We start from the raw sequence: 27,876 nt of genomic DNA, 5'->3' as shown, positions 1-27,876 counted from the left end.
TTTTTTTAAATTTTAATTTACTTTTAATTGGGAGGATAATTGCTTTACAATGTTGTGTGGCTTTCTGCCATACGATGACATGAATCAGCTGTTAAGTATACATATATCCTCTTGAGCTCTCCCACCCCCACAAGTTTAATTCTTCTACAGTGTAAACTAGCTACACTTTGTTCAGTGTGGGAACAAACTATAGAATCAGTAAGCAGTATCCTTATTTTTTTCCTAAAGTTCATATGGAATTGTGTTTCTTTCATGCAGTCTAATGCCTTCCAATTCATATGGGTTTGTGTAGTGATTATGGCTGACTGACTGGAAAGCTTAGAACTGTTGAATCTCATTGTACAGAAACATCAATTAACCATGATCAAATTAATAAAGACATTGATTCAGTGTGCTTTATTAGAGGATTCACTTTCCAGAGCTTAAATTCAGTCAATTGAATGTTTTAATATACGTGCTTCTATGTTGTTTTCACTTTAGCAAATGTGAAATGTGTTTGTTCATTCACCTGTTTTGTGTCCTTCCTTGAATGCAGGGCTGAATCCTAATCAATGCCTAAAATCTTGCCTTGGCTGTGGTGGATATTCAGTAACTGTGTATTGGAATAGTGTTCGATTAACACATTATTTTGGCTTCCCCAGTGGCTCAGCAGTACAGAATCTGCCTGCAATGCAGGAAACGCAGGAGATTTGAGTTTGTTCCCTGGGTTGGGATGACCCCCTAGAGGAAGAAATGGCAACCCACTCCAGTATTCTTGCCTGGAGAATCCTATGGACAGGGGAGCCTGATGTATTATAGTCCAGTTCAGTTCACTCAGTCGTGTCTGACTCTTTGTGACCCCATGGACTGTAGCATGCCAGGCTTCCTTGACCATCACCAACTCCCAGAGCTTACTCAAACTCATGTTCATCAAGTCAATGATGCCATCCAACTATCTCATTCTCTGTCATCCCCTTCTCCTCCCACCTTCAATCTTTCCCAGCATTAGGGTCTTTTCCAGTGAGTCAATTCTTCACATCAGGTGGCCAAAGTATTGGAGTTTCAGCTTCAGCACCAGTCCTTCCAATGAATATTCAGAGTTGATTTCCTTTAGGATGGACTGGTTGGATCTCCTTGTAGTCCAAGGGACTCTCAAGAGTCTTCTCCAACACCACAGTTCAAAAACATCAATTCTTTGGTGTTCAGCTTTCTTTATAGTCCAACTCACATCCATACAGGACTACTGGAAAAACCATAGCTTTGACTAGATGGACCTTTGTTGGCAAAGTAATGTCTCTGCTTTTGAATATGCTGTCTAGGTTGGTCATAACTTTTCTTCCAAGGAGCAAGTGTCTTTTAATTTCATGGCTGCATTCACCATCTGCAGTGATTTTGGAGCCTCCCAAAATAAAGTCTGTCACTGTTTGCATTGTTTCCCCATCTATTTGCCATGAAGTGATGGGACTGAAACCATTATCTTAGTTTTTTAAACACTGAGTTTTAAGCCAGCTTTTTCACTCTTCTCTTTCACTTTTATCAAGAGGCTCTTTAGTTCCTCTTCATTTTCTGCCATAAGGGTGGTGTCATCTGCATATCTGAGGTTATTAATATTTCTCCCGGCAATCTTGATTCCAGCTTGTGCTTCATCTAGCCTGGCATTTCGCATCATGTACTCTGCATATAAGTTAAATAAGCAGGGTGACAATATTCAGCCTTGACGTACTCCTTTCCTGACTTGGAACCAGTCAGTTTTTCCATGTCCAGTTCTTACTGTGGCTTCTTGATCTGCATAGAGATTTCTCAAGAGGCAGGTCAGGTGGTCTGGTATTCCCATCTCTTGAAGAATTTTCCACAGTTTGTTGTGATCCACACAATCAAAGGCTTTGGTGTAGTCAATAAAGCAGAAGTAGATATTTTTTTAAAAATTCTCGTGCTTTTTTGATGATCCAACGGATGTTAACAGTTTGAGCTCTGGTTTCTCTCATGCCATTACATTCCCATGCCATTAAACTGTACGGGGTCGTAAAGAGTTGGACATGACTGAATGCACATACACTTACCACATTATTTGAAATTGTTGCCTTTTTGTATTTTTGCTCTTCCTTAGTATGTTAAGTATATTAATGACTAGGATCATTTTGACTTTACAAAGCACCTTCTCTTCCGCTTAGGAGCTGTGAGGTGACAGGTTATTTTGATTCTTTTTGATTTGGAATAATTATTTTGACATTTAAATGAGCCTCTGTCTGAATGTACCCAAATTTTCATTTCTATCTTTTTAAACTTTCCTGCTCCTGAGAATTTTCAGGCTTATAAAATTGCAGGTAATTAATAATCTCCATCGCTGCATCCCAGATAGACATGGGAGTTGCCAGAAAGGAAGCAGAAACAAATTTAAATAAAATAATGCTTAGCAGTGAGATAACATGTTATACCGGAAAGCTTTTGCAGACATTACCTAATCGATTTTCTAGCACATTGGAAAAGTAGGAAATGGGTTTTTGTTATATTTTAATGGCTGAGAAAGTGAGATATGCTTTTAATCTCTTAACTTCCTGAGAAGTGGACATTCACAACTTTCTTTGTTTAAAATCATAAAGACATTTTTTGCAGCCAGGTTTACATGATAGATTTCTGTCTTTTTAAGCTTAATCTTTTAAGAGACTCATCCCTTGACCTTCCATTTTTCTGAGAAGCAGGCAGCTGAGTCAACTTCAAAGCTTATTGATTTCATTTTCACAAAGCCAACACACTAGGCAGTTTCCAGAAACAGTAAGCTCCTTTTGCTCCTTCACCATCCTTGGAGAAACAAGAGAATAGAACAGATGCCAACTCAGAACACAAAGGAACATCTAATTCCCCCTGAAGGATGGTCTGATGGTGGGTAGAGTTAGTTTGGCCCATGTGTTTGAAGGCCAGATTGCTTACATGAGTTGCTTATGTTCACCCAGTTAGGAAAGGAGTCTAGTGATAGGTGATCCCTTTCCCAATATTTTTTGGTTCTTAACCTTTTTTCCTTTAAGACATATGTTTATTTTGCCCAGAAGTCTAGCTCTAATACCTTTTCTCTTCTAGTCAAGAAAATATAGTGAGTAAATATTTTTAATTTTGTTACTATTTAAATTTTTTGAAGAAATGATATATTTACTTCATTACTTTGTTAGTAATAACAAATGATTTGCAACATATCTCACAACTAATTATGACCAAATGATATGTTCATAGTTACTTTACATAAGATTTTAATTAATTTTTTTCAAAATAGTAAGTAGACATTGTTATATTTTTCAGTATATTTGATTTCTTCAACAAAAACAAACAAACCCAACAGTCTTCCTCTCACTTGCTTACATCAGGTATACTTCTTTTTATTTTTTTCACTGTTGATTTTCTTTAAGTCATTTTTGTCTGTTGTGAGCCAAGCCCTTTCTGAATCCTAGAGAAGTGGCAAGAGGTGAGCCATGCTTACACTGAATAGCCTGCAATCAAGCACAAGTGATTGTTTTGAGGAAATAACTTGTATGGGGAAAATCACTTAACCTCTCCAAAGTTCAGTTTCCTCATCTAAATAGTGGATTAATAATGCCTGCTTAACAGGTATCATTATGAGGACTTAAGGAAATAATTCACATGATAGCACTTATTACTGGCACAAGGTAGGCACTCAGAGACTATTCAGTTTACTTCTGGAAAACCAGGCAAAACACTATCATTAGATTATTAAATTATAATATGAAGGCTATTTTAAAAATAAGAATTGAGAGACATAAGCGAGAACTGAGAGCTAGAATTTATTAGGAAAGGATCTGTGGAGGATGTGAGGTTTAAAGAGGCTGAGCTTAAATGATGAAGCTGTAGGTATTATCAGGGTAAGGAATGGATTGGCTCTGATTTGGAGAAAGAGTTTGGACTCCCTACTTAAGTCTCATCAGCTTTTTATGCCAACATTGTATCTGCATTGATTCCTGAGTGACTTTACAGAAAATAATTCTGTACTCTGTGGTAAAACCCTGAGCTAATCCTTGTTAGTATTACTGCTATTTTCATGGCAACCATCAGATGATAATCTTAGTGAGGCAAGATGTGAGAAGTATTTTCATCAACAAATACCCAAATTTACTGGTGGAATGTCCCATGGGAGATAACCTTATCACTTAGCTGCTGTCCCCCAAATCTAAACCCTGCTCTTCTATATTTCTGTTTGAACATTTAGTAGGAGGTATTTTTAAGAAAAAAAATCTTGCCATGGATTTTCTCCCATAATGGAATATCATTACACTTGAATTCTGTTTGAATAGTTTTTGGAAAATGGACATAAGTGGTAAGATAAATCTGAGAGATGGGAAAGGCTTTGTATTTCATTTATAAATATTTCTGTGACTATTGATAAAGTTTTATAACTACTGGTAATTAGGTATGAAGGTAAAATTGACTTGATAATCTTTTGTTGATTTTACTGAAAGATTTAAAACTGAAATTCTTAATATTTAAATATAAAAATTTCTTGTTGAAAACTGAACTCACTCTGTAATATGGGGGATTTTATAGAATTTATTTCGTTTTCTGTGACATTTAAGGAATATGTTATAGAGACTTGATGTGGGTAGAAGGGGAAAAAGGAGAGGTCTGGGATAATTCCTTTGTGTAGGGCTAAAACTCCTAAGAATGGAGTTCCCATGGGCTTCCCTGGTGGCTCAGAGGTTAAAGCGTCTGCCTGCAATGTGGGAGACCTGGGTTTGATCCCTGGGTCAGGAAGATCCCCTGGAGAAGGAAATGGCAACCCACTCCAGTACTCTTGCCTGGAGAATCCCATGGAGGGAGGAGCCTGGTAGGCTACAGTCCATGGGGTAACAAAGAGTCGGACACGACTGAGTGACAAACTACTAAAGAAGGGAAGAGGCAGGAGAAACATGTTTGAGTGGAGGTCCTAGAACCAAGAGTTCTGCTTTTGTATGTGTTGAGTTTGAGATGCACAGCAGCTATCCACCTGGACTTGTTGAGTAGGCAGTTGGAGGAGCCAGAAGTCAGAGCTGGAGATAAATTACAAAAGTGGTCTGAAAGCATTCAGGAAGAAGTGCCCACTGGAGACCTGGTTGTTGCTGGTAAACCTACCCAAAGTAGTTATGAGGAGTCTTTTCCCATGGGTGTGGTTGTAGAGTGGCATTTTCATTGGCTTTTGGATCAGACCTGTATTTGAATACTAGCTCTATCATTTACTAATTAAGTGACCTCAACCATGTGAATTAATCTCATTTAGCTTCACTTTCTTCACCTATAAAACAGGTTAACAGGACATATTCCATAGCATTGCTAAGATAAAATGAAATAATGTATGTTTCTTAGAGCAGTGGTTGGATGTGATAAGTGCTTTAAAAATATTATCTTCTTTTTCTTCAGATTTAGTTTGTTGCATTCAATCCAAACTAACAAAACATGAGCTTCTCTTCCAAAATAAAATAAACCTGAATTTAAAGTCTACTCTCACATCTACTTTTGGGGGTGCCTACTTAATGATAAACTCCAAAAAGGATTTGATTCAAATCTATTTCCTATCAATCAATAATGACCTCATAAAATAAAGGATTTTTATGCAGATCCTCTGCAACTTGGCCTCAGGGAGGGCTGTCATTCTTTCCATCAATCTCTGCGCCAAATTTTCCTGGCTCTTTAAGACCAACCTGCCTTCTTTTCCATGTAATCTTTTGGGCTTTCTCTGCCAATGACTTGAACATCAGATCTTCAATCCAGTTGATCTTTGAGGTTATTAGAGCTATGATAGTGATGGAGACAACAAAGCAGAACAGTCAGCACACGCAGTATGTAACTGTGCACCAGATGCTCCTCTCACTACTTTTATTTAGATTAGTTTATTTCACCTCCACAACAGGCTTTTGAGGTAGCTACCACTTTATCTCCATTTTACAAGCGAGGAAACTAAGGCACAAAGAGTTGTGTAGTTTTGCCTCAGGTTATACAATGCAGTAACTGAGAGAGAAGAAAGACTGCTCTTTTCAGAGGTTGAGTTTGGAAGACAGTTTTCCCACAAGAACACAGTCTTTTTTCATCTCTGTATCCTCAATTAAAAGTATAGAAAGCAAATGTTCCATCCATGTTGGAGTTAGTGCAAAGTGCCAGCCCATCAACACAGAGGATTGTGTCATTCTGTTCTATTTCTTTCTTTTTTTTTTTAAAAAAAAAAGGAAGGGGGAGACCAAGTGAATCAAAAGCTCTGATTGTGAATACAGTATACTGGCAACATCTGGGGTCTGTTTTATTTTATGAGTCCTCATAGGACATTTAGAAATAAAAATTTTAAAATCTATTCTGACTTCTGAAATATTTTTTATTTAACTAGCAGTAGGGATCTGACATTGAATAATGACCCTCCTCCAGAAACAAAAGCAGATTAACATTTGTCCTTTTTTTCTATTAAAAGCCTGTGCTGCCAGATTTGCTGGTCTTTGATGCTGAAGGATTATTGTTTGTGACATGATTAAAAGATGATAATAAAACTCGTATTGTGCTCTAATTTTAAAGTTAGTTCAAATAAAATTAGACATGATCCCTAAGGGCAGTTTTTCACAGATCCATATAAACAGGCATTCCCTTCTGTGAATAATAAACATTGTTAGTGGCATCAGACTTTCCTCATTCCAGGGGATGAGTTTTTAGCATACCTGAAAGTCATCCACTCTGTGGCTTTTTGTCTAAAAGAAGAAAAACAGTATTAAAATGGAAAGAAACTGAAAATGGGAGCCAGGCACCAACCAGCTGTGTGATCTCAGACAGGACCTTACTTTCACTCATTCAAATTATAGGCCTATACGAGGTCATGCTTGGGTTCTCACTGGTGCGCACAGTTGTGTGTATCAGTTTAGCACACATGTTGGGTCATAGGTTCTTTTATTCTGGTTTGTTCGTCTGTGGTGCTCACCCTGGCCCCCTAGTTTTAGGGGCCCTTCTTCCCCAGGCCCATCCAACTATCTCTGCTTAAGGAAATCTTTCCTACCAAGATTCAGCCCAAACCCCATCTTCTGAGGAAGTCTTCAATAATCACACTAGCTTCTCTTGGCTGCTTTCACCAGTTTTCAGTTCAAGGTCAACCATAAGATTAACTGCATGTGCTGAAACCCTAATATATTTGTGACTCCATGTGGCTCAGTCTGTCCAAGACATTAAGTACAATTTAACTTTCAACCTAGATTTCTCCCTGATAATAAGTGTTGACTCTTTTCTTTCTTCCACTTTACTTTCAATATGTTTTCTTGCACTTCTGTAAGTCTTTGTTCTGATTTTTTTTTGTTAACTTTGTCTCTAGGTCCAACTTTATTACTCTCCATTGCCCCTTGTCTGTGTGGACTCACTGCCAGGAATGAAACTGACAAAAGCAAAGTATCCTTAGAGGGAAGAGGAATGAAGCAGGGAGAGGATCTAAGCAAGCAAAATGTAAGGATGCTACAGAAGGAAGAGATGTGAACACTTTGACGTGAATAAATATTATCCTCCCACCATGCCAAGATCACTGGGAGAAGCTCTGAACTGGGTAAGAAACAGTCATTCACTTCCTCTAAGAAGTTACACAAAGTCTTAGCTTTGAAATATTCCAAAGCATTTTATTGTTAGGGCCCAACAGTGTCTTTTCAGGTTGGAAAAAATCTAGTTCCACCTGTTCTCTAAAAACAGTGGTAACTGAGATGTCCTTCAGGGTCACTGAATGGTGAGATTTTAGATATTTGGTTGTATAGTCCCAATGCTGAGACAGTGACACTATCGAATGGAGGGAGTTTTCTGTTTTGCAAACTGTGCACGGGGGGAGGGGAGTAATTCAGAGCAATAGTTAAACAAGAAGACATTCTCTCTCAGGAGCCAAAGGAAAAACAGTGGCCCAGCCTGGGCATAGGCTGCCCTCTTTATTCTCATACGTGCACACATGCACACACACGTACACACACACTCTGATGACAGGCCACCAGCACTCCATGCCCTACCTTCAGCCCTAAAGCAGATGTTCCCACAGGGGCTGCCCCCTAGGCAGTAAGGAGGTATCCCCAAGATTCCCCAGCTTTGGAAACAGACTCACATACTTTATTCATGGCAGGATATGTTCTCGTTGGCTGCCTGGGGCTGCTTTTTCTTCTTCCTCCTCCCCCAGGTGAGGCAGCCAGCACCTCTCAGGAAGCCTCTCAGAGATGGTAAAAATCCATGCCTCTGAGTGGAAAGAGCTCTGCAGTCTTGTGATTTAGGTTTGAATTCACTGACTAGCTGTGTGATCTTAGGCAAGTCATTAAACCTCTTTGAACCCCAGTCTCCTCACCTCTAAAATGGGCAGAAAAAATTATTTGCCAGTTGTTGAGATGTGCAGTTCTTGGCACCTGGTAGGTACTAAAAGTGCTGTGCTAAGTCGCGTCAGTCATGTCCGACTCTACGACTCTATGGACTGTAGCCCACCAGACTCCTCTGCCCATGGGATTTCCCAGGCAAGAATACTGGAATGGGTTGCCATGCCCTCCTCCAGGGGATTTTCCCAACCCAGGGATTGAACTCCCGTCTCTTGTGTCTCCTGCATTGGGAGGCATGTTTTTTACCACTAGCATTAGCCCATACCTAGTAGCTATTACTGTATCCACATGATGAAGTTAGGGGAGTCTAGCCATTCTCCTCACTCTGCTTATCCAGATGGGGTCCCCAAGCAAACAGCAGTAACTGATAGCACATTAGGAAGACAGGTCTGCTGAGTCACACTTGGCACTAAACCAGATCCCCAGGTTTACTCCTCTGCACGTTAGCCTGTGGGAGAGCTATAGCCGTGGCTGGTCCAGCCGTGCTTAGTCGTGTGGGACCCCCACAGGCCTGTATCTCAAGTTGAGATAGCCTCCTCTTTAGCCCCCTCCAGAATCCAGCCACATGACACACTGGCATGTACTACAGGCTTCATGTTTAATCTTCATGAGTCAGCTCATTTTACCTTCAAACAGTCCTAAGAAGGATTGCTGTTCTCTCCCATTTTCCAAATGGGAAAACCAACTCTATGAGATGAAAATATCTTCTCTGTCATCACTCGGCTCATCTGTCACAGAGGCAGGGTTGAAACCCAGGGTCACATGAATCCAGAAACATAACTGACAAAGAGCCTCTCCCTGACTAGACTCTTGCTACGCTTCTCTAAGCACTCTTGCTGACTGGGCCTCATCCTCAGTCAACAAAAACTATAGACTCTCAGTATGAATGATGTGGTCCACCCCCACCACATCTGAAGACCTGAACAGACACTAATAGTTTCTAGCAGCTCAAGGCCACATCCCTAGGATGGCTGGAGCCTGGCGAATGTGCCTGCCTGAGGAAACTCAAGGCTCCCAGAAGTTACTGCCAGTTTATTCCAGCCAGTGTTTCAAGATAGGACCCTGCCTTCCTTTCTCCGTGGGAGGCTAGGAGCCTAGCTTCTTTAAGTGCCAGTTAGCAAACCCAGATAAATTTCATGTGGACTGGTGCCCTCCACCTTCCCACTTTCTGTTGATTTAGCAGGAATTTCCCTGTGTAAACCCTGCCATTGACCCTCCCTGCTTTCATTCTCTCCCTAAGATGCCCCCTGTACAAATGGAAGCTGAGGTCAGTTCATGCTGGGCCCTCATTCTTACTGCAGTAGAGTATAACTAATTAATATCTGTCCTTAACACTTTAGTGTCTGTTTTTCTGTGACAGCTCTTTACCACTAGGTTATCTATCTAATACTGATAAAAATTCCCTGAAATCATTTATCTATTCGGCCATCTTGATTAAAAGAACTCTGCTCCCAGAGGATTTGTCCAATAGATGGTCACAGGTTTGGACCCCTGGTTGCTGGAGCCTGGGACTCTCCCGTCTTTCTGCTGTGATGCTTACATGTATTGGCAAGTTCAATGGTGGCGAGAGGGCTGTAGCCTCGTGGCACCATGGAGGGCAGTATAAATACTGATCCAGAGATCCCAGAGATGCTCAACCAAAGCTTCAGCTCTGGGCTTGCCCCCCCGTTTCCCTGTGACTACGGAGAGGCCAGCAGCAGCACAGCCCTGGCCTCCCAGACGAACACTGGGGACTCTGGAATGGGAATGCTGGCAGAGAATGCAGGAGCCTATTCTTTCAACATCACTTCCAGTGACATTCTCCTAAAGGGGCCCCAACCAGAGCAGTTCTCTGGAATCCAGTCTCTTTCTTACAGCCTTTCTAGGATTATTCTGGAATTATCTGATAGTATATGAAATCAGGGCTGGGAGGAACACAGGCAGCTGTGGATGCCAGGACCACACGTAACTGCAAGGAGCATGAGGTGGGGGAGAATGGGAAGAGAGGGCTAAACACCCCATCACAGCTGGCATTCTAGACGGAACCCTGAGTCCTGCAACTGTCATGGGGCCACGGGGGAGGGCTCAGTCCAATGGGAATCTAGCCTCTGATGCCAAGAGATGAGCAGAGGAATTGTGTGTTCAATTGCTTTGAGACAGAAAGTCGATGTGAGAAAAAATCATTGTATGTTATGATGACATTTTGTTCCCATACCCAAGACAGGCTAATAAGAAGGCAGACCCAGCCACATAGAGATGGTGGCAAGAGATTAAGTGTGCCACAAATAAAGCTGGTCAGGCACCCTTGTCACCCGCCAAGCCTGTTCATGCCCAAGCATGCATCTACAGCCATACACGGACTCCTACTCCAGAGAAGCAGAATGCTGTCACGGCACCACATTAGCTAGCACATTTGGCCAACCAGAAATGCCAACTGTTTGCTGAAGGTAGGGGAAAAAAGAGAGAGAAAGACCAGGTTAAATTTCCTTTATTCTTCAGATTTTTTGCTCATAACTCATTAAAACCCCTGCCCCTCATCCTCCACCTTTCCTTCTTTTTTTTTTAAAATTTTAACTTTGTGGGTGTTTTTTTTTGCAGCCCTCTGCAGCAATAGGGAATTTTGAACCAGCTCTAATCTTCCCTTATTCCTTCTTTATCCTGGTGAACTTTGGAGAGCAGAAGCAGCTTTTAAAAACTCAAATCAAAGTGTCACGCTAAGACCTAAACTTACTGTTTTGTCAAGTTTAGAATCAACACCAAACTCCCCACCAAAGGCCCCGAGGTCTCACATGGCCCAGCACCTTCTACCTTCTGGTATTCAACACCCAGACACACTGGGCTGCCCTGCAGGGCCTCTGCATCTGCTGTTCCTCCTTCTGAAGCACCCTTGCCCATTCTTATCATGCAGGTCTTGCTCAAATGCCTCTTCTGGAATGAGTTTTCCCTTCCTGAGCCCCCAGCTCCCACCCTCTAGCAGTGCCTATTAGAGCACCCACATCACCCACCACCATCTCAGATACTCGCCACCATCCCCTACTTGAGAGAACACCCACCTGGGGCAGTTATAACCACATGCCTTCAGGGCACCAGGGGGTCAAGGGGCCAAGGGCCCCCTGGTGTCAGCAACTGGGACAGTTTGTTCTCCTGCACATTCCCCAGGGCCTAGATTAGTGCCCAGCTAAGAGGAAGGGTACAGTTGACAGTGGTGAGTGGAATTATTTCACAGGATGGCAGTTCCTGGATGAGGGACTGCTGGCGGCCGCATCTCTGTGAGTCACATCACATCCTTTAAGCACTCTCACTGTCCCACCCAGGGCTTCCCCTTTCCCCACAGAACCTGAGGGAGACGTGCAGTCGCCCCACAGTTTCTATTTTCATCCCTGCAGCTGCACTAGTTAACAAGCAAGGTTAACTTCTGAGGCCATGAGAGAAACCTGAGGGTCATGTGATACACATGCCAGAGCACTTCCTTTTCCAAACCCCTCCTTACTAAGACTCAAAGCAAGAATTCAGGCTGCTAGAACCCTGCCACAGTTTTCAAAAGGTTGTTTGCCAGTGCGGCTGGTGGTGTGATAGCAGTTCATTGTGGGGGAGGAGTTGAATTTAACTATCTTTATGAGCAACAAGCAGTAGAGGAGGGCCTGCCTCCCCAGACCACTAAGGCAAGGACATCTGAGAAGCATTTTCACAAGCCCCCCATGCCTCCCCGGTACCCTGAAGGCATGGGGTTGTAACTGCAGCAGGTGGGTGTTCTCTCTGGTAAAGCAGTTCCTTGAGGGGGCCAGGTCTGCAAGGCAGCAGACAGTGAAGGGTGATCCCTGCCCATGTGGTCTGACCTGAAATGGGCAGCTGTTGGCCACATCATCCCAGATCATGAGATTAGCAGATCAGGCCCTAAGAGCCAATGGCTTATCTCCACCCACTGCCTGGGCTCATGGGCACCCATTCCTTGAACTCAGACTTCAAGTGAGTAAGCATGTCCACTTTTCTCTGTGGGAAAAGTACTGCTCTCTGGATTGTAATGGCATATTGCCCACCACCTCCTCTCCCCACAAATATTCTGACTACAGAGCAGATGGAGGATGGCCCTCACACACCAGAACGCCATGGTCTTTTGCTGACCTTTAGATGAGTAGCACTGAGGTGGCTGATTTGGGACCTACTATGGGTCACTGCATCTTTGCCCTCCATGCGTACAGGTAGGCTGAGGCACTGGGCAGGATCTTGTGTAAACTCAAATATGCAGAGGCAACTGACATTACTGAAACAGGGGTTGAAGTGATAGCCTTCATTCTCCATTCTTTTTATACAATATAGAGCATTCATGATGTCTCTGAAGTATGCATTCTTATTCTTTCATGTTTCCAAAGTTTCTTTCTAAATTAACATTTCAGTGTTCTGTGTTTTGGATATTCAAAGAAAGAAAATTAGATGGCAGTGGCTTCATGATTTGGGTTGCATTCCTTTTCCCCAGGAGTTCTACCCCAGGTTTGCAGGCTGCAGCCATCAGCTGGGAGAAGCGGTGGGGAGGGACAGAGCAGCAGGCCCTGTATTGGGAGCAACCACAGGCCCAGTAGGTCTCCTAATACTCATGCAGATGCCCACAGCCTTTGCACACCACAGCCAGAGAGAAGGGGCCCAGCTGCCCATCCAGCTCCTGGCCTAAAGACCAGCTCTTCAGGCTCTGTGCCAAAACCCACTCAGCTCTTGGTTACTCCTCTTCCTCCTTGCCTGAAACAGGCAACTCCAGGCTTCTTACAGAAGTGTGTTCTGTGAGGACCCACCAAGGCTGAGTTCACAAGGGTCCCAGGACAGAGCTGCCAGGCAGGGTGCATGGAGTGCACACACCAGGCCTTTCAAAGCATGTCATTTAAACATTTGGGCACAACAAGCCTGGTGGGGATGATCTGGCTCCTGCAGGTCTAACTGCGGTGCTTCAGCTCCATCTTGGCCACTGCTGCTCGGTGCACCTCATCAGGGCCATCAGCAAAGCGCAGGGCTCGGGCCCCAGTGAAGAACTGAGCCAGTGGGTGGTCGCTGCTCAGCCCTGCTGCTCCGAAGGCCTGGCAGACACAGGGCAGGAGGCGAGGAAGCCCTGGGTGAGCCCTCATCCCTGAGAGCCCCACGAACCCTTAGCCCTTAGCCCTGCTCCTAAGATGTGAGGACAGCTCAGAACAGCCACACTGCAAGGCTGTCCCCTGACACCTGTGTGACAACAGCATTCTGGAAGACTCCAAATGGGGCCTCACTAGCCATCCCAGGGACACCAGGTTCCCCAGGTCTGCTCTGCTAGGTGACTTCTGCTGTTGGGAAGTCCCTCTCTAGGGGCCATGGACTGAGATTTGGGAAGGAGGCATCTCTATGTGGTTAGAAGGCTGGGCCTGGTGTAAGAAGGACCTAGGTTCCCCAAAATCTGAGCTCAGCTCCTTGCAAGCTGAGTGACCTTGGACAAACCACTTTCCTGTGCTTCTGCTTCCATGTATTCAAAATGGAAGCAGAAATAGGACCCCTCATAGGGTTGTATCTGAGGAGGAAAAGGACAGTCATGTATGGGGGTTGTGCAACAAAGGGCTGTTATTAGTTTATAGGAGGTTGGGCAGCTAAAGGAGAGGAATTCTGAATCTTGTGAATGATTCAGAAGAACCAGCGATCCATCATCTGTGCTCACCTGAATAGCACGATCAATCACTCGGGAAGCCATGGATGGGGCCACCATTTTAATCATGGCAATATCCAGAGCTGCAGCCTACAGGGAAGAGGAACTACGGTGAGGAGGGCAAGACCCCAGGGTGGAATGCGTGGAAGACTGATCAGTTTCACAGGGAGGAGTAGAAACAGCAGCTCCGAACAGAGATCTGAGCTCCTGCTGGACCACAAGCCTTGCCTGGTGCATGGACCCTACCCAGCACCAATGGGTGGAGAGGCAGGGTGGGTGACAAGGAAAGTGACTTAGGATGCTGTGTGGTGTGGGAAGCTGCTTTGTCAAGGAAAGACAAGGGGCATCTTCCCAGGTGACAGGCAGCATCACCGCACACTCAATGCAGAGTGGGGACTGGCCTGAGCCTCATCTGGGGTCATGACCAGCTCTGTTTCCAAAGGAAAGGTGGCATGAGGCCAACCAGGACTCTGCGGAATTGAAGTACAAGCATCTTCGCTGAGTTTGGGATTTCAATCAAAGCCCCTGAGAGCCCTCATACCTGGCACTAGATGACCAAGAAACCAGGAACTTGAGCCTGGGTCACCCCCTGCTACCAAGGCCTCTCAGCTAAGGGTTAGAGACCCAGTAGAGAGATGGAGAAGGCAGGGATTGACATGGCATCATGCCTGGTGTTAGGAGGCACTCAAAGAGCCATTTAAGGAATAATGTCACGTTGAAAATAAAGCTTTTCTGGTTAACTCCCTGGCTTATTCTCAGTTTGCCTGATGCCTGGAAGACCAGGCAGGTCTGTAGCTCAGGCCGGGGCCATATGGCCCTGTCAGGCCTGCTGACAGATGGTCACTGGGTCAGTAAAACAGAAAGGTCTGTCCTCTTTATTGTACCTTTTCCGTTTTTGAAAAGCTGCCAGGCAGTTCCAAGGAGAATTGAAGCAAAGTTATTTATGTCAAGGAGCCAAGCGCTTTCTCTGTGGTTTGCTGAGTGGGGAGGGAAGAGTCAGCATCCAGATTTCTGGGCTGGCATCCCTCACCGTGTCCTCAGGACCTGTTCTCTGTGAGGTCCCTCGGCCTCCTACCTTATTTCCCGCCACATCCATGACGTGGGCAGCTTTCAGCACCAGCAGCCGGGCCTGCTCGATCTCCACACGGGATAGGGCAATGTCTGCCAGGACAGTGCCCTGCTCTACAAGGGGCTTCCCAAAGGCCACGCGGGACTTCGCCTGTGGACACAGGAGACAGGATGGGAGGCATGGATGGTGCTCTGCAGAGGAGAGGGTGGAAGCACAGGAGAGCGCGGGGGCGTGGGGGAAGCTAGACAATGTGGTGGCTGCACAAATTATCTCCAGGAACCCCTTTACTCCAGCCCTTCTGCCCCATCTGGGCAGGCCTGGCCTCCAAGCTGGACTGAGCTTGGTCTGAGTTGCCTGTGGCCCAGGGCTACTCTGGTAACCAGGCAGTGACTGTGGGCGCCTCACACAGGCCAGGAGGGCGCCCTCTGCTGACAGCAGGGCCTGCTTCACATCCTGAGGAACTCTCAGGGGCAAAGTCTGGGTGCCAGAGCCCTCTTGTGGACAACTGTTATTGCAATGGGGATTCTAGAGTCTGAAAACTACAATCAATCAGAAGAACTTAAGGGATCTTTTCTCTGCCCCACTTTTTAACTAAAAACAGATAATGATACCAATTATATTACTAATGGCAGAAAAGCATACATTTTCAGAACAAAAAAAAGAAAAACCACAACACGAACAACATGGTATTCCATCATCTAGTCACACTTTAAATTTTGGATACTTCTCCGTATGCATAAACATACATATGTTTTTTTTTTAACAAAAAAATGGAATCCTTTATAATGCTTTTGTAGCCTGCTTTTTTTTCATTAAGGGTTATCTCTTTACATATATTAAGAAACAGATTTCTACAGCATTGCTTTGGAATTTCACTGCATGTCCATAACCAGGGTTATCTGACCAAGCTCTACTTGTTAGCCTCACAGGTTGTTTCAAAGTATTATAATCATGGTTGTGGTGAACCTCCTAGTATCAAATCTAACTACTCCTTATGATCAGGTCCTATGAGTGGGATGGCCATCCTCCTCAATACTTGGCACCTTCTAAGACTTCTGGCATGTACACTTAAGCTGCTCTGCAGGATGAGACTAGATACTATACCTGAGCCCTTAAAGGGAGCATTTTCTTTAAAATAAAAAAAAAAAACAACCTAAAAACAAAAACACAAAACAAAGAAATTGGACAGTAAAAGGGTGTGAATATCAGATTTGCTCAGTGACCTATGCACCCATGACTATCTCTGTTCTTTGGACAGTTTCTTGTGAGATATTTTGGGGGCTCAAAGATTCCTTCAGTTTTCTTTGCAAAATTGGTATCACTGATTTGAATTACCATTGCCAGCAAGAGCTTTCATTTGTGTGGACTTGCAACCTTTGAGGGGTCACAGAAGAATAAAGTTTTAAATGTGCTTGGGGAGGAGGATGGTGCAGGGCTGGATGCTAGAACCCCAAGTTCTCTCTATTACCTAATTTTTAAAGATGAACTAATAGAAGAAATGGTCATCAGTAGACCATGACCCTGTGGACCTGGAACCTTGCCCTCTGCTGTCACAGAGCTTGGCCTTTTCCTTCTGGTCACCTTGACAGGGCGAGGCCCATTCTGCTCCGAATTTGAAACTTTAGCAAAGTAAAAGAGGCAGAGCAAACACAAGGACACAGCTTCTTGTAAAGAACATCACCTTGCTTCACCTGCTAAGTCTGCTCTCAAGAAAACAGGATTAGAAGTCTGAGAGGAAGACAGATGGGTCGTTCTGGTCCAGAGACAGGCACAAAGGGAAGTACTTACTCGGGCCTTCATGAGTGCCAGTGCCCTCTCTGAGCAGCCAATCAGCCGCATGCAGTGATGGATCCTGCCGGGACCCAGTCGGCCCTGGGCGATCTCAAAGCCCCGGCCGGGGCCCAGGATGATGTTCTCTTTGGGCACGCGCACCTGCTCAAACAGGACTTCACCATGGCCACCTGAAAGACACAAAGGGTACTCTGAGTGATCTGCCTACACATTTTTCTTGGATGTGTTTATCTCATCTGAGGCAATATTCCTGCCCTTTTGTAGTCTTCTAACAGGAGCGTGGTTGAACAGTGTAGGAGAACAAAATGGAGCCTATTAAAAATAGAAAATAAGTCACTAATTTACACGATAACAAATGAATAGTTTGGCATTTCTTTTCTAAAACATAACTCTAGGGATTTCCTGGTGGTCTAGTGGTTAAGAATCCACCTGCCAAAACAGGGGACATGGGTTCAACCCCTTATCTGGGAAGATCCCAAATGCCTCGAGACAACTACATCCATGCACCACAACTACTGAGTCTGCACTCTAGCGCCCCAATCACAGCTACTGAAGCCTGTGCACCTAGAGCCTACACTCTACAATAAGAGAAGCCACCAAAATGAGAAGCCCACACACCATGATGAGGAGCAGCCTCTGCTCACTGCCACTGAGGAAAGCCTGAAGGCAACTATGAAGACCAGGTACAACCAAAAATAAAGAAATCTTAAAAAAAAAAAAGTAACTCTAACTTAAACTGGAAGTCCCTAGCAGTATTGTGACTCTACCAGTGTATTGACCATATGGGAACTCTGAAGTCAAAACGTGGACAAAATCAGCAGAGAGAAAGAGCCTCTGTGAGAGGACCTCCAAGCTGGGAAATCAGCTCTCCACACTGAGGTCTAAAAGAGAAGGTCTGGAGGCCGCTGCCTGCCTCCATTCTCTGTGGCCTCCTTACCTCCTAGACTCCTGCTTGTCTTCTATGATTAAAAGAGAAAAAAAACAACAACAGATGAATGCCTGTCTGAACCTTGCCTACATGGTTGATACTCATGAACTGAAATGCAGGAGCACGTGGCCTTCCAAATGTCCTCAGACTCATACAGGTGTTACTTTTGCACTGGAGCAAGGGTTACCCAAAGCCTTTTCCCCAGACCCAGACCCACACCCACACAGAGAAGCGAGCTGTTCTCAAGGGGCCAACCTGGTGCGTCCTCCAGCCCATACACCTTCAGAGGCCGGATGATTTTTATCCCTGGAGTATCCATGGGAACCAAGAGTATGGACTGCTGCTGGTGGCGTGGGGCATGTGGGTCTGTTTTTCCCATAAACACGCAGAGCTGGCAGCGAGGATCCAGGATGCCTGCCAGGAAAGGAGAGAGACAGACCCACATCATCTGACACCAGGGCCATCAGCTCTCCTTAAACACTCAGTCCTGGCTCAGAAGTCAACGAGCAGATGGGGCCCTTTAAGATGTCACGTGATCAGATGAGGACATGCAGCCCTTTGACCAGCAATAAGAGCAATTGGTTTCTGTCCCAGTGAGGAAGGAATCTAATATCCTAAGAACAGTTAATTTGTAAAGCACATTGGGTTGAAAATATAATTTGGAGACAAGAGTCTGAAAACTACTGAAAACTGCTACTTTATCAGTGGCAGCCTGTTCTGCTTTGTTCTCACAGGAGGTGGAAACATGCTGGCTTTGGGCACAGGCTTCAGAGTCAGGCCAGCCTTGAACTCTGGGTGGTTCCCTACTTGGCAGTAGGGGGGCTAGTACCTTGGGCAGTGACTCAAGTCACTTCTCCATCCTGGTCTCCTTCTCTGTGAAGTGGGGATAATACCACAGACCTTCTGGGGAAGGGTGGAGACTCAGTGAGGGGAGTTCCCCCGTGGCATGCACCACGGGCCCTGGAGAGTTAAAGCCTAGTGAACGATAGGATTATCACCAGCCCTTCTGCTATAGCACAGCTGACCTCACAAGACGGGGACACCATTGAGGAAGTGACCTCCGGCCTGTCTAAAGCGAGATGCCCACAGCGGAATGAGGAGAGTGGGGAGTGGAGGAGAGATTCCTGGAACTGTCACATGTGGGGTCACCTGGAGTCCATGTAGAACCTTTGGTTCTCTCAGGGTTTGCTGCCTCTTCTGGGAACAGAGACAGAATCTCTTTTGTGTTAACTGGAAATGAAGCTAGTCCCTCCCACAGTTTCTCAGACAACAGCAGGGCAGAGAAGACATGCTTATCAGGCTAGACCCACATAAACATGATTGAAAAATGAATTTCAGGCCAAATACCTGTGATCCACCACTTGTGACCATTGATGACGTAGAAGCCATCTTCCTCTTGGATGGAAGACTCAATGTTGGTGGCATCTGAGGAGGCTACCTGAGTGAGAGCACATTCTGATTCGAGCTGGCAAGGGTCCCGAGGTCCCTGATGGCAGAGCCCGATGGGGCTGGGTAAGGGTCTGGCCTGACGAGGAGCGCCTGTGGGTGACTCATAGTAGGTACCTGGGGCTCAGTCATAGCGAAACAGGAGCGAGCCTTTCCCTCCAGCAATGGAACCAACCAGCGGGCCTTCTGCTCCTCGGTGCCGTATCGAACCAGAAGCTCCATGTTCCCTGTGTCTGGAGCAGAACAGTTAAAGATCTAGAACGAAGAAAAATCATAAGAGTGACTTTCCCTTCCATATTTAAAATTCAAACATCTCAGAAGCATGGACTCTTTCATGTCATAGATCCTCTGACACTGTCAGGAAAGTCCTTCCTCTCCCCAAGGAAATGCAAAGACCAACAACATTCTGAATACAGTAGCTCAGAGGCCCCTGAAGCTCAACTTCAGAGCTCCCTGGGGAGAGAAAGTAGATTGGAGCTGTTGGATTGAGGCTCCACAGAAGCCAGCTACCAGGCTGTGCCCAGCCAGGCCCTAACTTCCTGAGAAGACACCACCCCTGGTTCCTTTCCTGCTCTGGCTCCAGCCACCTGCCTGCAGTGTCTTTACTCCTAAGAAGTCTGAGTGTGCGTCAGAGCTCCTGAGTCCAGTGCTGCTGCAGGGAACCCCGTCAGCCCAGGAGGATGGCTGAACTCTCTGGAGGACAAGCATTTTCTCCCATGCTGAGGAAGACAGTAAAGAAGGTACCTCGGGAGCGTACAGAGACGTGCCCATGACCTCACACAAATGTGCGTACTCCATGTTGGTCAGCCCTGCTCCATATTTCTTCTCGGGATCAGTCTCCAGGGGTAGGAAAAGGTTCCAGAGTCCTTCGGCCTTGGCTTTCTCCTGTCATGGCAAAAAGAAATCAAGGATTCACACAGGGTGGCCTTCATTTTATTTTGGCCCATGAAAAATAATAAGTCCAAATCATCAGGCTGGATACAACCCTGCAGATCTGTGGGAGGAGAATGGGAAGTGTCCGGGGACAGCCCATTCCTAACAGGGATGGTGCAATCAGTTCACTTCCCCGTGTCCATATCCCAGATGCCCCACTAGCCCACTTCCATCACTGCTAGCATCACTACTGTCATCACAACACAGCTAGGCCTCACATCATGAACACAAGAGAGTGAAGGTCCTTTAGCGAGTCTGCAGGGAACCAGCCCAGGAGATCTGGCGGCAGTCTTAGCTGGTTTGAGGATAATATGATGATGATGGGTGATGAGGTACCTAAGGAGATCCCCTGTCCAGCTTTCTTCATGAGGTACAACTTTGTTCCTAGGGAAGTACCCCTAGGTTTCTGAACATAGCTCCTGACAGGGAAACCAGGGAGTCCAGCCTGGGGATCAGGAACCCAGGCCATGAGTCAGACTGCCTGATTCAGACCCTGCCCCACCACACCTGCTGGGAGACCTTGGGCAAGATAGTGGAGCTCCTCATGGCAGTTTCCTCATCCCTGACAGGGGACATCACCAACCACCCTACCAGTCAGAGCTACTGAGTAAGACTAGGAATGGAGGTGACTGACTGGAACAAGGATCTGAATGGGAAGATTATCAGGAGTTCAGGTTAGAGAAGGGGGCTCAAAAATGGATGGAAATCCAGGCAGCTTAGAGAATGGCAGCAGGGCAAACACTCAGCAGTCCTGCTGTTCAGTGAGTGAGTGCTAGCTGTTTTCTCTATCGAAAACACTTCACTCTTCAGGTTCCAGTTAGGGACCGTGGGGCTGCCCTAGCTTGGCTCCATGTGCCCAGTTCCTGTCTGGGCATTGTGGGGTGGGTTGAGCTGGCACCTTGACTACAGCTCTGCCAGACTGTCCAGAGGCAGGGAGGGAGGCACCCAAATGACTAGGGTGCTACTACCCAAAGAAAGGAGAAGAGACACTAGGTAGCCAACCTATGTTCAAAACACGCATCTCACTAGATTGTTGGAAAGATTAATTAGGAAACACAGAGTGTTGGACTCAGAAGCTGGGGCTGCAGTAAATATTAGTGATGATGGAAAGTCTTCCCACTGGGAGGGTACCACTTTGCTGGCTCTTCCATGACATGAGGGCTGCGCTCTAGAACATATACTTCTAGAATCAGCACATACACTCGTCTCATGACTGTGTTAAGCTAATTAGCTGAGACTGCAGTGACCAAGGAGAGGAAGGACAGATTAACTGGAACAAATGAAGCAGGAAAGGAAAGGAGAATTAGGAAAAGCAGCAAGGGAGTTCTGAGAAGAGGAAGAATAAGGAAGTGAATAGAATCATCTCCTTGTGGGAGGGGAAAACACATAGATTTGAGCCCAGAAGATCTGGATTGAGTCCAGCTGATACTATTTCTAGTTGTGTCCCTAGACAAATTTTATTTCTTACCTTTAAATTGAGGTTCATAACGCTTACCTCATAGGATTTGTGAGATGTAATATAAATACCAAATACTTCTCACTTATGGGTAGTAATGACACTTTGGATAAAAGCTGTGAGCCATTCTTTTACTACTCTCCCCAATAATCTTAGTTGTCCTTATGATTCCCATTCAGGTATGACCACAAGTAGAATATTCTCTAGGTTTTTCTTATAGATTCACTTAGAAACTAGAGGTGTCCATGGCAATAATGTCTGCTTTTCCAACACTTCTGTGCACTGGACGGGTACATCTAATGCATGAGGATTAAGTGTGCAGGTCAGCAGGTGGGGTATAGGACATTTCATAAGGTAATAGGAGTATAGAATGGTTTGCACCTTACTGATGAGAAGGACCTAAAATGGTCTCATTCAGGAATTCCCTGGCAGTCCAGTGGTTAGGACACAGTGCTTTCACTGGGTGGGGGGAGGGCAGGTGGGGGGAAGGTGTCAGGTTCGATCCCTGGTCGGGGAACTAAGATCTCATGTGCTGTGGGGCAACAAAGCCGGAAGGCTGCAACTAGAGAAGCCGGAGCACTTTAGGGTCCATGTGCTCTAGAAACCATGGGCCACAACTACAGAGCCTGTGTAAGAGATACAACAAGAGGGAAAAAAAGTCAACGCACACCACAACTAGAGAAAGCCCATGCACCACAATGAGGACCCAGCCAGCCACAAGTTAAAAAAAAAAAGACACTGTAGAAACAGTAAGTGGACATAGAAGCATTTAACAGCATTTGACACGCCTGCTTGCACAGGACCCAAACTGCTTCTTATTCTGCGCTGCTCTCACTGTAAAAATTTCAGGGGCATCAACACGTGAGCATGGGACCTACACATGACTGGCTGAAAATTCCCACCGCAATCTCAGTGTCCTCGGGAAGCATCCAGTGGAGACCTCCTGGCCATTGCCCTATGACAGCTGTGGCCACACTCCTAGCAGCCAGCATCCCCTTGGCTTCCACTGTCTCTTTCAGCTGGCTCTTCAGCCTCCCTGTCCATGTTAGCAGCTAGCTGCTCACTCTGTTGCTTTGGTGACCTGGAGTGATCTACACTGAGATCCCCACAGTGTCTCTCAGCTGGGGGCAGGGTAGCCAAATTACGGTGCACCCCCAATGTGGTCCCCTCGGGGATCCACCTCCAGGCACTGACATGGAATACATCATTAAATAACATAAGCCAGTGGGAGATTCAAATAATTGAATAAAACAGTTTCATTACAATAGGATGTGGAAATATATATATATATAATTTCTATATATTATAGGAATAATATATATATATTACTATGTAGTAGAAGAATGGAATTGGAAGCCTATAAATCAAATTGTTGACAGGCACTATCTCAGAGGCCAGAGAATTTTATTGAACTCTTTCTATGTCATGAATTCTTTCTAATCTTGCCATGTTTGAACTCTGGTTAATTTGAAACAGGTTTGAAAGTAGAGATAATGCCAATTCATTTTAAAGTAGGTCTGGTTGGATCACAGGCAGAATATGTGCTCCTGAAGACCTCAGATAACTTAAGAACTAACACAAGCCAAGACCAATCCTGAAAAAGAACAGCAGGTATTTCCATTATACACTAAACTGATGTCACTGTGTGTCAGGAGCATAAACATAGTTTACAGTTGATGTGGCCCTTCAGGTTTGATGTTACAGATTCTTTAAAAAGAGTGTCATTTAACTGATGCAATTTATATCACTCAGTCTCAAATTTACATGATTCAGACATGTATAAAATGAGTCCACCTGCTTCAGAGTTATAAGCCACAGACTCGGCACTCCTCTGCCTGGGGTGAGTATCAGGCTGAGACATGGTCACACAGAAAGAGCAATGAAGTGAAACTGAGTGATCTAGGGCTGGCTCTTTCTAGTGGTGGTGGCAAGCAGAGACCATTGAACTCAATCTTCCATCTCTTCACTGCCTAAGAAGGAACAGATATGGCCAGTGGACGAGCTGAGGTTGGGCTGTGCTAACGAAAGGCCCCCAGATTTCCCCTGGGGGCCCACGTGATTTCCCCTGGGGGCCCACGTGATTTCCCCTGGGGGCCCACGTGATTTCCCCTGGGGGCCCACGTGATTTCCCTTGAGATTTACCAAGATTTCCCAAGAGTTACCTTGAGATCTTCGACCAGTGGGGAGGGGGTCCACCTCTCGGCCGAGGCCTGGTGACGCTGTAGCTCCGGCTCTGCGGGGTACACATGTCGCTCCATAAACTCCTTCAGTTGCTGATACAGCTCCCTGACTCGGGGGGAAAGGCCTTCTGGAGAGAAGATCAGAGCTCCCTTTGAGGCAAGAGCTGGAGAAGAGTCTGTGGAGGTGACATAATTTCTCATGCTTGGGGTCCTCAGCAGGGACCATGTGTGGTGGGACCTCATTAATGGTTTGGTGGCCGGCATTTCCTTAAAAACCTGGAACCCCTCTTTGATTGCAAAATCCCATGCCAGGTTAGACATAAATTCTGTCAGCTTCCCAGTTTGTTTCGCAGTCGCCGAGCTTGCTTGCCCTAAGCAGAAGCAAAGAAAACCAGTGAGAACCCCTTAAACAACCCTTAAGAGTACTAACGTATAACAGTATTGTTGTTCCATCAGCAGCTACTACCATTGCTGAGCACTTGACATGTACCAGACTTGATGCTGAGTGTCTGATGTGCAACTCACTGAATTCCTAGAGTTGCATGACTGCTGTAATCCCCATTTTACAAAGATCAAAAATCAGATTGATTACATTCTTTGTAGCCAAAGATGGAGAAGCTCTATACAGTCAGCAAAAATGAGACTAGGAGCTGACTGTGACTCAGATCATGAATTGCTTATTGCCAAATTCAGACTTAAACTGAAGATAGTAAGGAAAATCACTAGACCACTGAGGTATGACCTAAATCAAATCTCTTACAATTATACAGTGGAAATGACAAATAGATTTAAGGGACTAGATCTGATAGACAGAGTGCCTGGTGAACTATGGACGGAGGTTCATGACATTGTACAGGAGGCAGTGATCAAGACCATCCCCAAGAAAAAGAAATGCAAAAAAGCAAAATGGCTGTCTGAGGAGGCATTACAAATAGCTGTGAAAAGAAGAGAAGCAAAAAGCAAAGGAGAAAAGGAAAGATATACCCATTTGAATGCAGAGTTCCAAAGAATAGCAAGGAGAGATAAGAAAACCTTCCTCAGTGGTCAGTGCAAAGAAATAGAGCAAAACAACAGAATGGGAAAGACTAGAGATCTCTTCAAGAAAATTAGAGATACTAAGGGAACATTTCATGCAAAGATGGGCTCAATAAAGGACAGAAATGGTATGAACCTAACAGAAGCAAAAGATATTAAGAAGAGATGGCAAGAATACACCAAAAAACTATACAAAAATGAGCTTCACGACCCAGATAATCACAATGGTGTGATCACTCACCTAGAGCCAGACATCCTGGAATGTGAAGTCAAGTGGGCCTTAGGAAGCATCACTACGAACAAAGCTAGTGGAGGTGATGGAATTCCAGTTGAGCTATTTTAAATGCTAAAAGATGATGCTGTGAAAGTGCTGCACTCAATATGCCAGCAAATTTGGAAAACTCAGCAGTGGCCACAGGACTGGAAAAAGTCAGTTTTCATTCCAATCCCAAAGAAAGGCAATGCCAAAGAATGCTCAAACTACCGCACAATTGCACTCATCTCACACGCTAGTAAAGTAATGCTCAAAATTCTCCAAGCCAGGCTTCAGCAATATGTGAACCGTGAACTTCCAGATGTTCAAGCTGGTTTTAGAAAAGGCAGAGGAGCCAGAGCTCAAATTGCCAACATCCGCTGGATCATGGGAAAAGCAAGAGAGCTACAGAAAAACATCTATTTCTGCTTTATTGACTATGCCAAAGCCTTTGTGTGGATTACAATAAACTGTGGAAAATTCTGAAAGAGATGGGAATACCAGACCACCTGACCTGCCTCTTGAGAAATCTGTATGCAGGTCAAGAAGCAACAGTTAGAACTGGACATGGAACAAAGACTGGTTCCAAATAGGAAAAGGAGTACGTCAAGGCTGTATATTGTCACCCTGCTTATTTAACTTATATGCAGAGAAAATCATGAGAAACACTGGGCTAGATAAAGCACGAGCTAGAGTCAAGACTGCCGGGAGAAATATCAATAACCTCAGATATGCAGATGACACCACCCTTATGACAGAAAGCGAAGAACTAAAGAGCCTCTTCATGAAAAGAGGAGAGTGAAAAAGTTGGCTTAAAGCTCAACTAAGCTCAGAAAACTAAGATCATGGCATCCGGCCCCATCACTTTATGGCAAATAGATGGGGAAACAGTGGAAACAGTGGCTGACTTTATTTTTTGGGGCTCCACAATCACTGCAGATGGTGACTGCAGCCATGAAATTAAAAGATGCTTGCTCCTTGGAAGGAAACTTATGACCTACCTAGATAGCATATTCAAAAGCAGAGACATTACTTTGCCAACAAATGTTTGTCTAGTCAAGGCTATGGTTTTTCCAGTAGTCATGTATGGATGTGAGAGTTGAACTATAAAGAAAGCTGAGCACTGAAGAACTGATGGTTTTGAACTGTGCTGTTGGAGAAGACTCTTGAGAGTCCCTTGGACTGTAAGGAGATCTAACCAGTCCATCCTAAAGGAGATCAGTCCTGAGTGTTCATTGGAAGGACTGATGCTGAAGCTGAAACTCCAATACTTTAGCCACCTGATGCGAAGAGCTGGCTCAGTGGAAAAGACCCTGATGCTGGGACAGATTGAGGGCAGAGGCGAAGGGGATGACAGAGGATGAGATGGTTGTATGGCATCACCGACTCAATGCACATGAGTTTGGGTAAACTCTGGGAGTTGGTGATGCTGGCGCGCTGCAGTCCATAGGGTCACAAAGAGTCGGATACGACTGAGTGACTGAACTGAACTGAACTGAACAAAGATCCAAGTCTTAGGAAGGAAATGGGCCCAAGCTTACTTTAGGGAGCTGGGAGCCAGAAGTTAGACTCAGTCAGCCTGCTCTGTGCGCTTTATCTCTTTTCCTATAGAATCTAAATTAAATCAGGAATTCCCCAAAGCACTTCTGCTATCACCTTGGGCTACAGGAAGCCCTGCCATGAAACTGGTAACAGTGTCACAGGGGATTGGATTAATGGCTAGTTTCTGGGCACCATTTTGTCTAGATCAACACCACTGTCAGCATTGCAGAATTCACTCTAGTCATGCCTTTTTTTTTTTTTTTTTACTTAATACATGCATGAAGGCTTTTTGGAAAAAATTTAAATTAAGATATAGTATACATATATCCTCTTTATAAAGTGTACAATTCTTTAAGTTTAGTCAGGCAGCCAACAGTACCATCAGGATATAGTATATACATTCCCCAAATCCCCAAATATCCACAGCATCCGTTTGTAGTCAAGCCTTTACCCTTGCCCCTAGGGTACAACATTGATCTATATTCCTGTAGTTCATTTTTTCCAGAATGTCATATAAATTTGTACATCATATTCTTTTCAGTGTGGCTTCTTTCACTCACTCAGTGTATCTAGGATATATCCTTGTGTCTCCTTATACTGTGAATATTCCCTTTTTATAGTGGGCTTGGAGGTCTAGCATGCTGCAGTCCATGGGGTCGTAAGAGTCTGACATGACTGAGAGACTGAACTGAACTTTTATAGCCAGTTCTCCTGGATTAGTTTTAGAATTTCTATGTTTTAAACAGACTGTTTTCACCACTTACTTTGTATCAATAAATGGATCTTTGCAGAGGCCTGGACTTCCCTGGTGGCTCAGATGGTAAAGTGTCTGTCTACAATGTGGGAGACCTGGGTTCAATCCCTGGGTTGGGAAGATCCCCTGGAGAAGGAAATGGCAATCCACGCCAGTACTATTGCCTGAAAAATCCCATGGACAGAGGAGCCTGGTAGGCTACAATCCATGGGGTCGCAAAGAGTCGGACATGACTGAGCGACTTCACTTGCAGAGGCCTATTTTACTTCTGGCTCCTGCCATGGTCAAGTATTATTTCTCAAAAGAACCATTTGCATGCAGCTTTGGTTTTAAAGATATTAGGCTAGTCTATTCCTTACAAATTGAAAACCAGATCCATCTGCTACACAGCAGAGGATGCAGCCCACTGGACCTCAGCAAGTCTTTACTTAATCACCTTCTGGGTAATGAGTATGGACCCAGGCACTGGGGGCCAGTTGGAAAGCAGGCAGCCCCTTCCCTGGGTCACGGACTTACAGACTTTATTTTCCCCTCCT

The 27,876-nt window shown here is 45.0% G+C and overlaps 1 protein-coding gene and 1 long non-coding RNA gene across 11 annotated transcripts in view; one reads left to right on the top strand and one right to left on the bottom strand.

Moving 5' to 3' along the window:
* Positions 1-27,876, bottom strand: part of LOC138422664 (acyl-CoA dehydrogenase family member 10) — a 60,145-nt gene continuing 32,269 nt past the window's right edge. For 2 of the 10 annotated variants that reach the window (XM_069557915.1, XM_069557914.1), the window contains exons 13-22: positions 23,739-24,127; positions 19,932-20,072; positions 19,305-19,442; positions 19,089-19,179; positions 17,997-18,155; positions 16,811-16,983; positions 15,029-15,172; positions 13,966-14,043; positions 6,657-6,686; positions 3,205-3,458 (exon numbers count right to left, since the gene is read on the bottom strand). In XM_069557915.1, the coding sequence (XP_069414016.1) occupies positions 3,378-3,458; positions 6,657-6,686; positions 13,966-14,043; positions 15,029-15,172; positions 16,811-16,983; positions 17,997-18,155; positions 19,089-19,179; positions 19,305-19,442; positions 19,932-20,072; positions 23,739-24,127 (1,424 nt within the window). In that variant the 3' untranslated portion in view covers positions 3,205-3,377. Of the gene's footprint in view, positions 2,779-3,204; positions 3,459-5,657; positions 5,750-6,656; positions 6,687-10,461; positions 10,739-10,769; positions 13,361-13,965; positions 14,044-15,028; positions 15,173-16,810; positions 16,984-17,996; positions 18,156-19,088; positions 19,180-19,304; positions 19,443-19,931; positions 20,073-23,738; positions 24,128-27,876 lie in introns of those variants that run through there. The other 8 variants (XM_069557918.1, XM_069557917.1, XM_069557920.1 and 5 more) reach the window with 5 other exon arrangements.
* Positions 1-27,876, top strand: part of LOC138422665 (uncharacterized) — a 73,129-nt gene that overhangs the window by 23,420 nt on the left and 21,833 nt on the right. The window contains exon 3 of the long non-coding RNA XR_011249970.1: positions 7,298-7,522. This is a non-coding gene — a long non-coding RNA (uncharacterized lncRNA). The remainder of the gene's footprint in view (positions 1-7,297; positions 7,523-27,876) is intronic.

Source organism: Ovis canadensis, chromosome 17 (genome assembly GCF_042477335.2).
Source record: "Ovis canadensis isolate MfBH-ARS-UI-01 breed Bighorn chromosome 17, ARS-UI_OviCan_v2, whole genome shotgun sequence".
NCBI lineage: Eukaryota > Metazoa > Chordata > Mammalia > Artiodactyla > Bovidae > Ovis > Ovis canadensis.
Note: the sequence above shows the minus strand (reverse complement) of the source record. Positions and strands in the feature narration are given on the sequence as shown.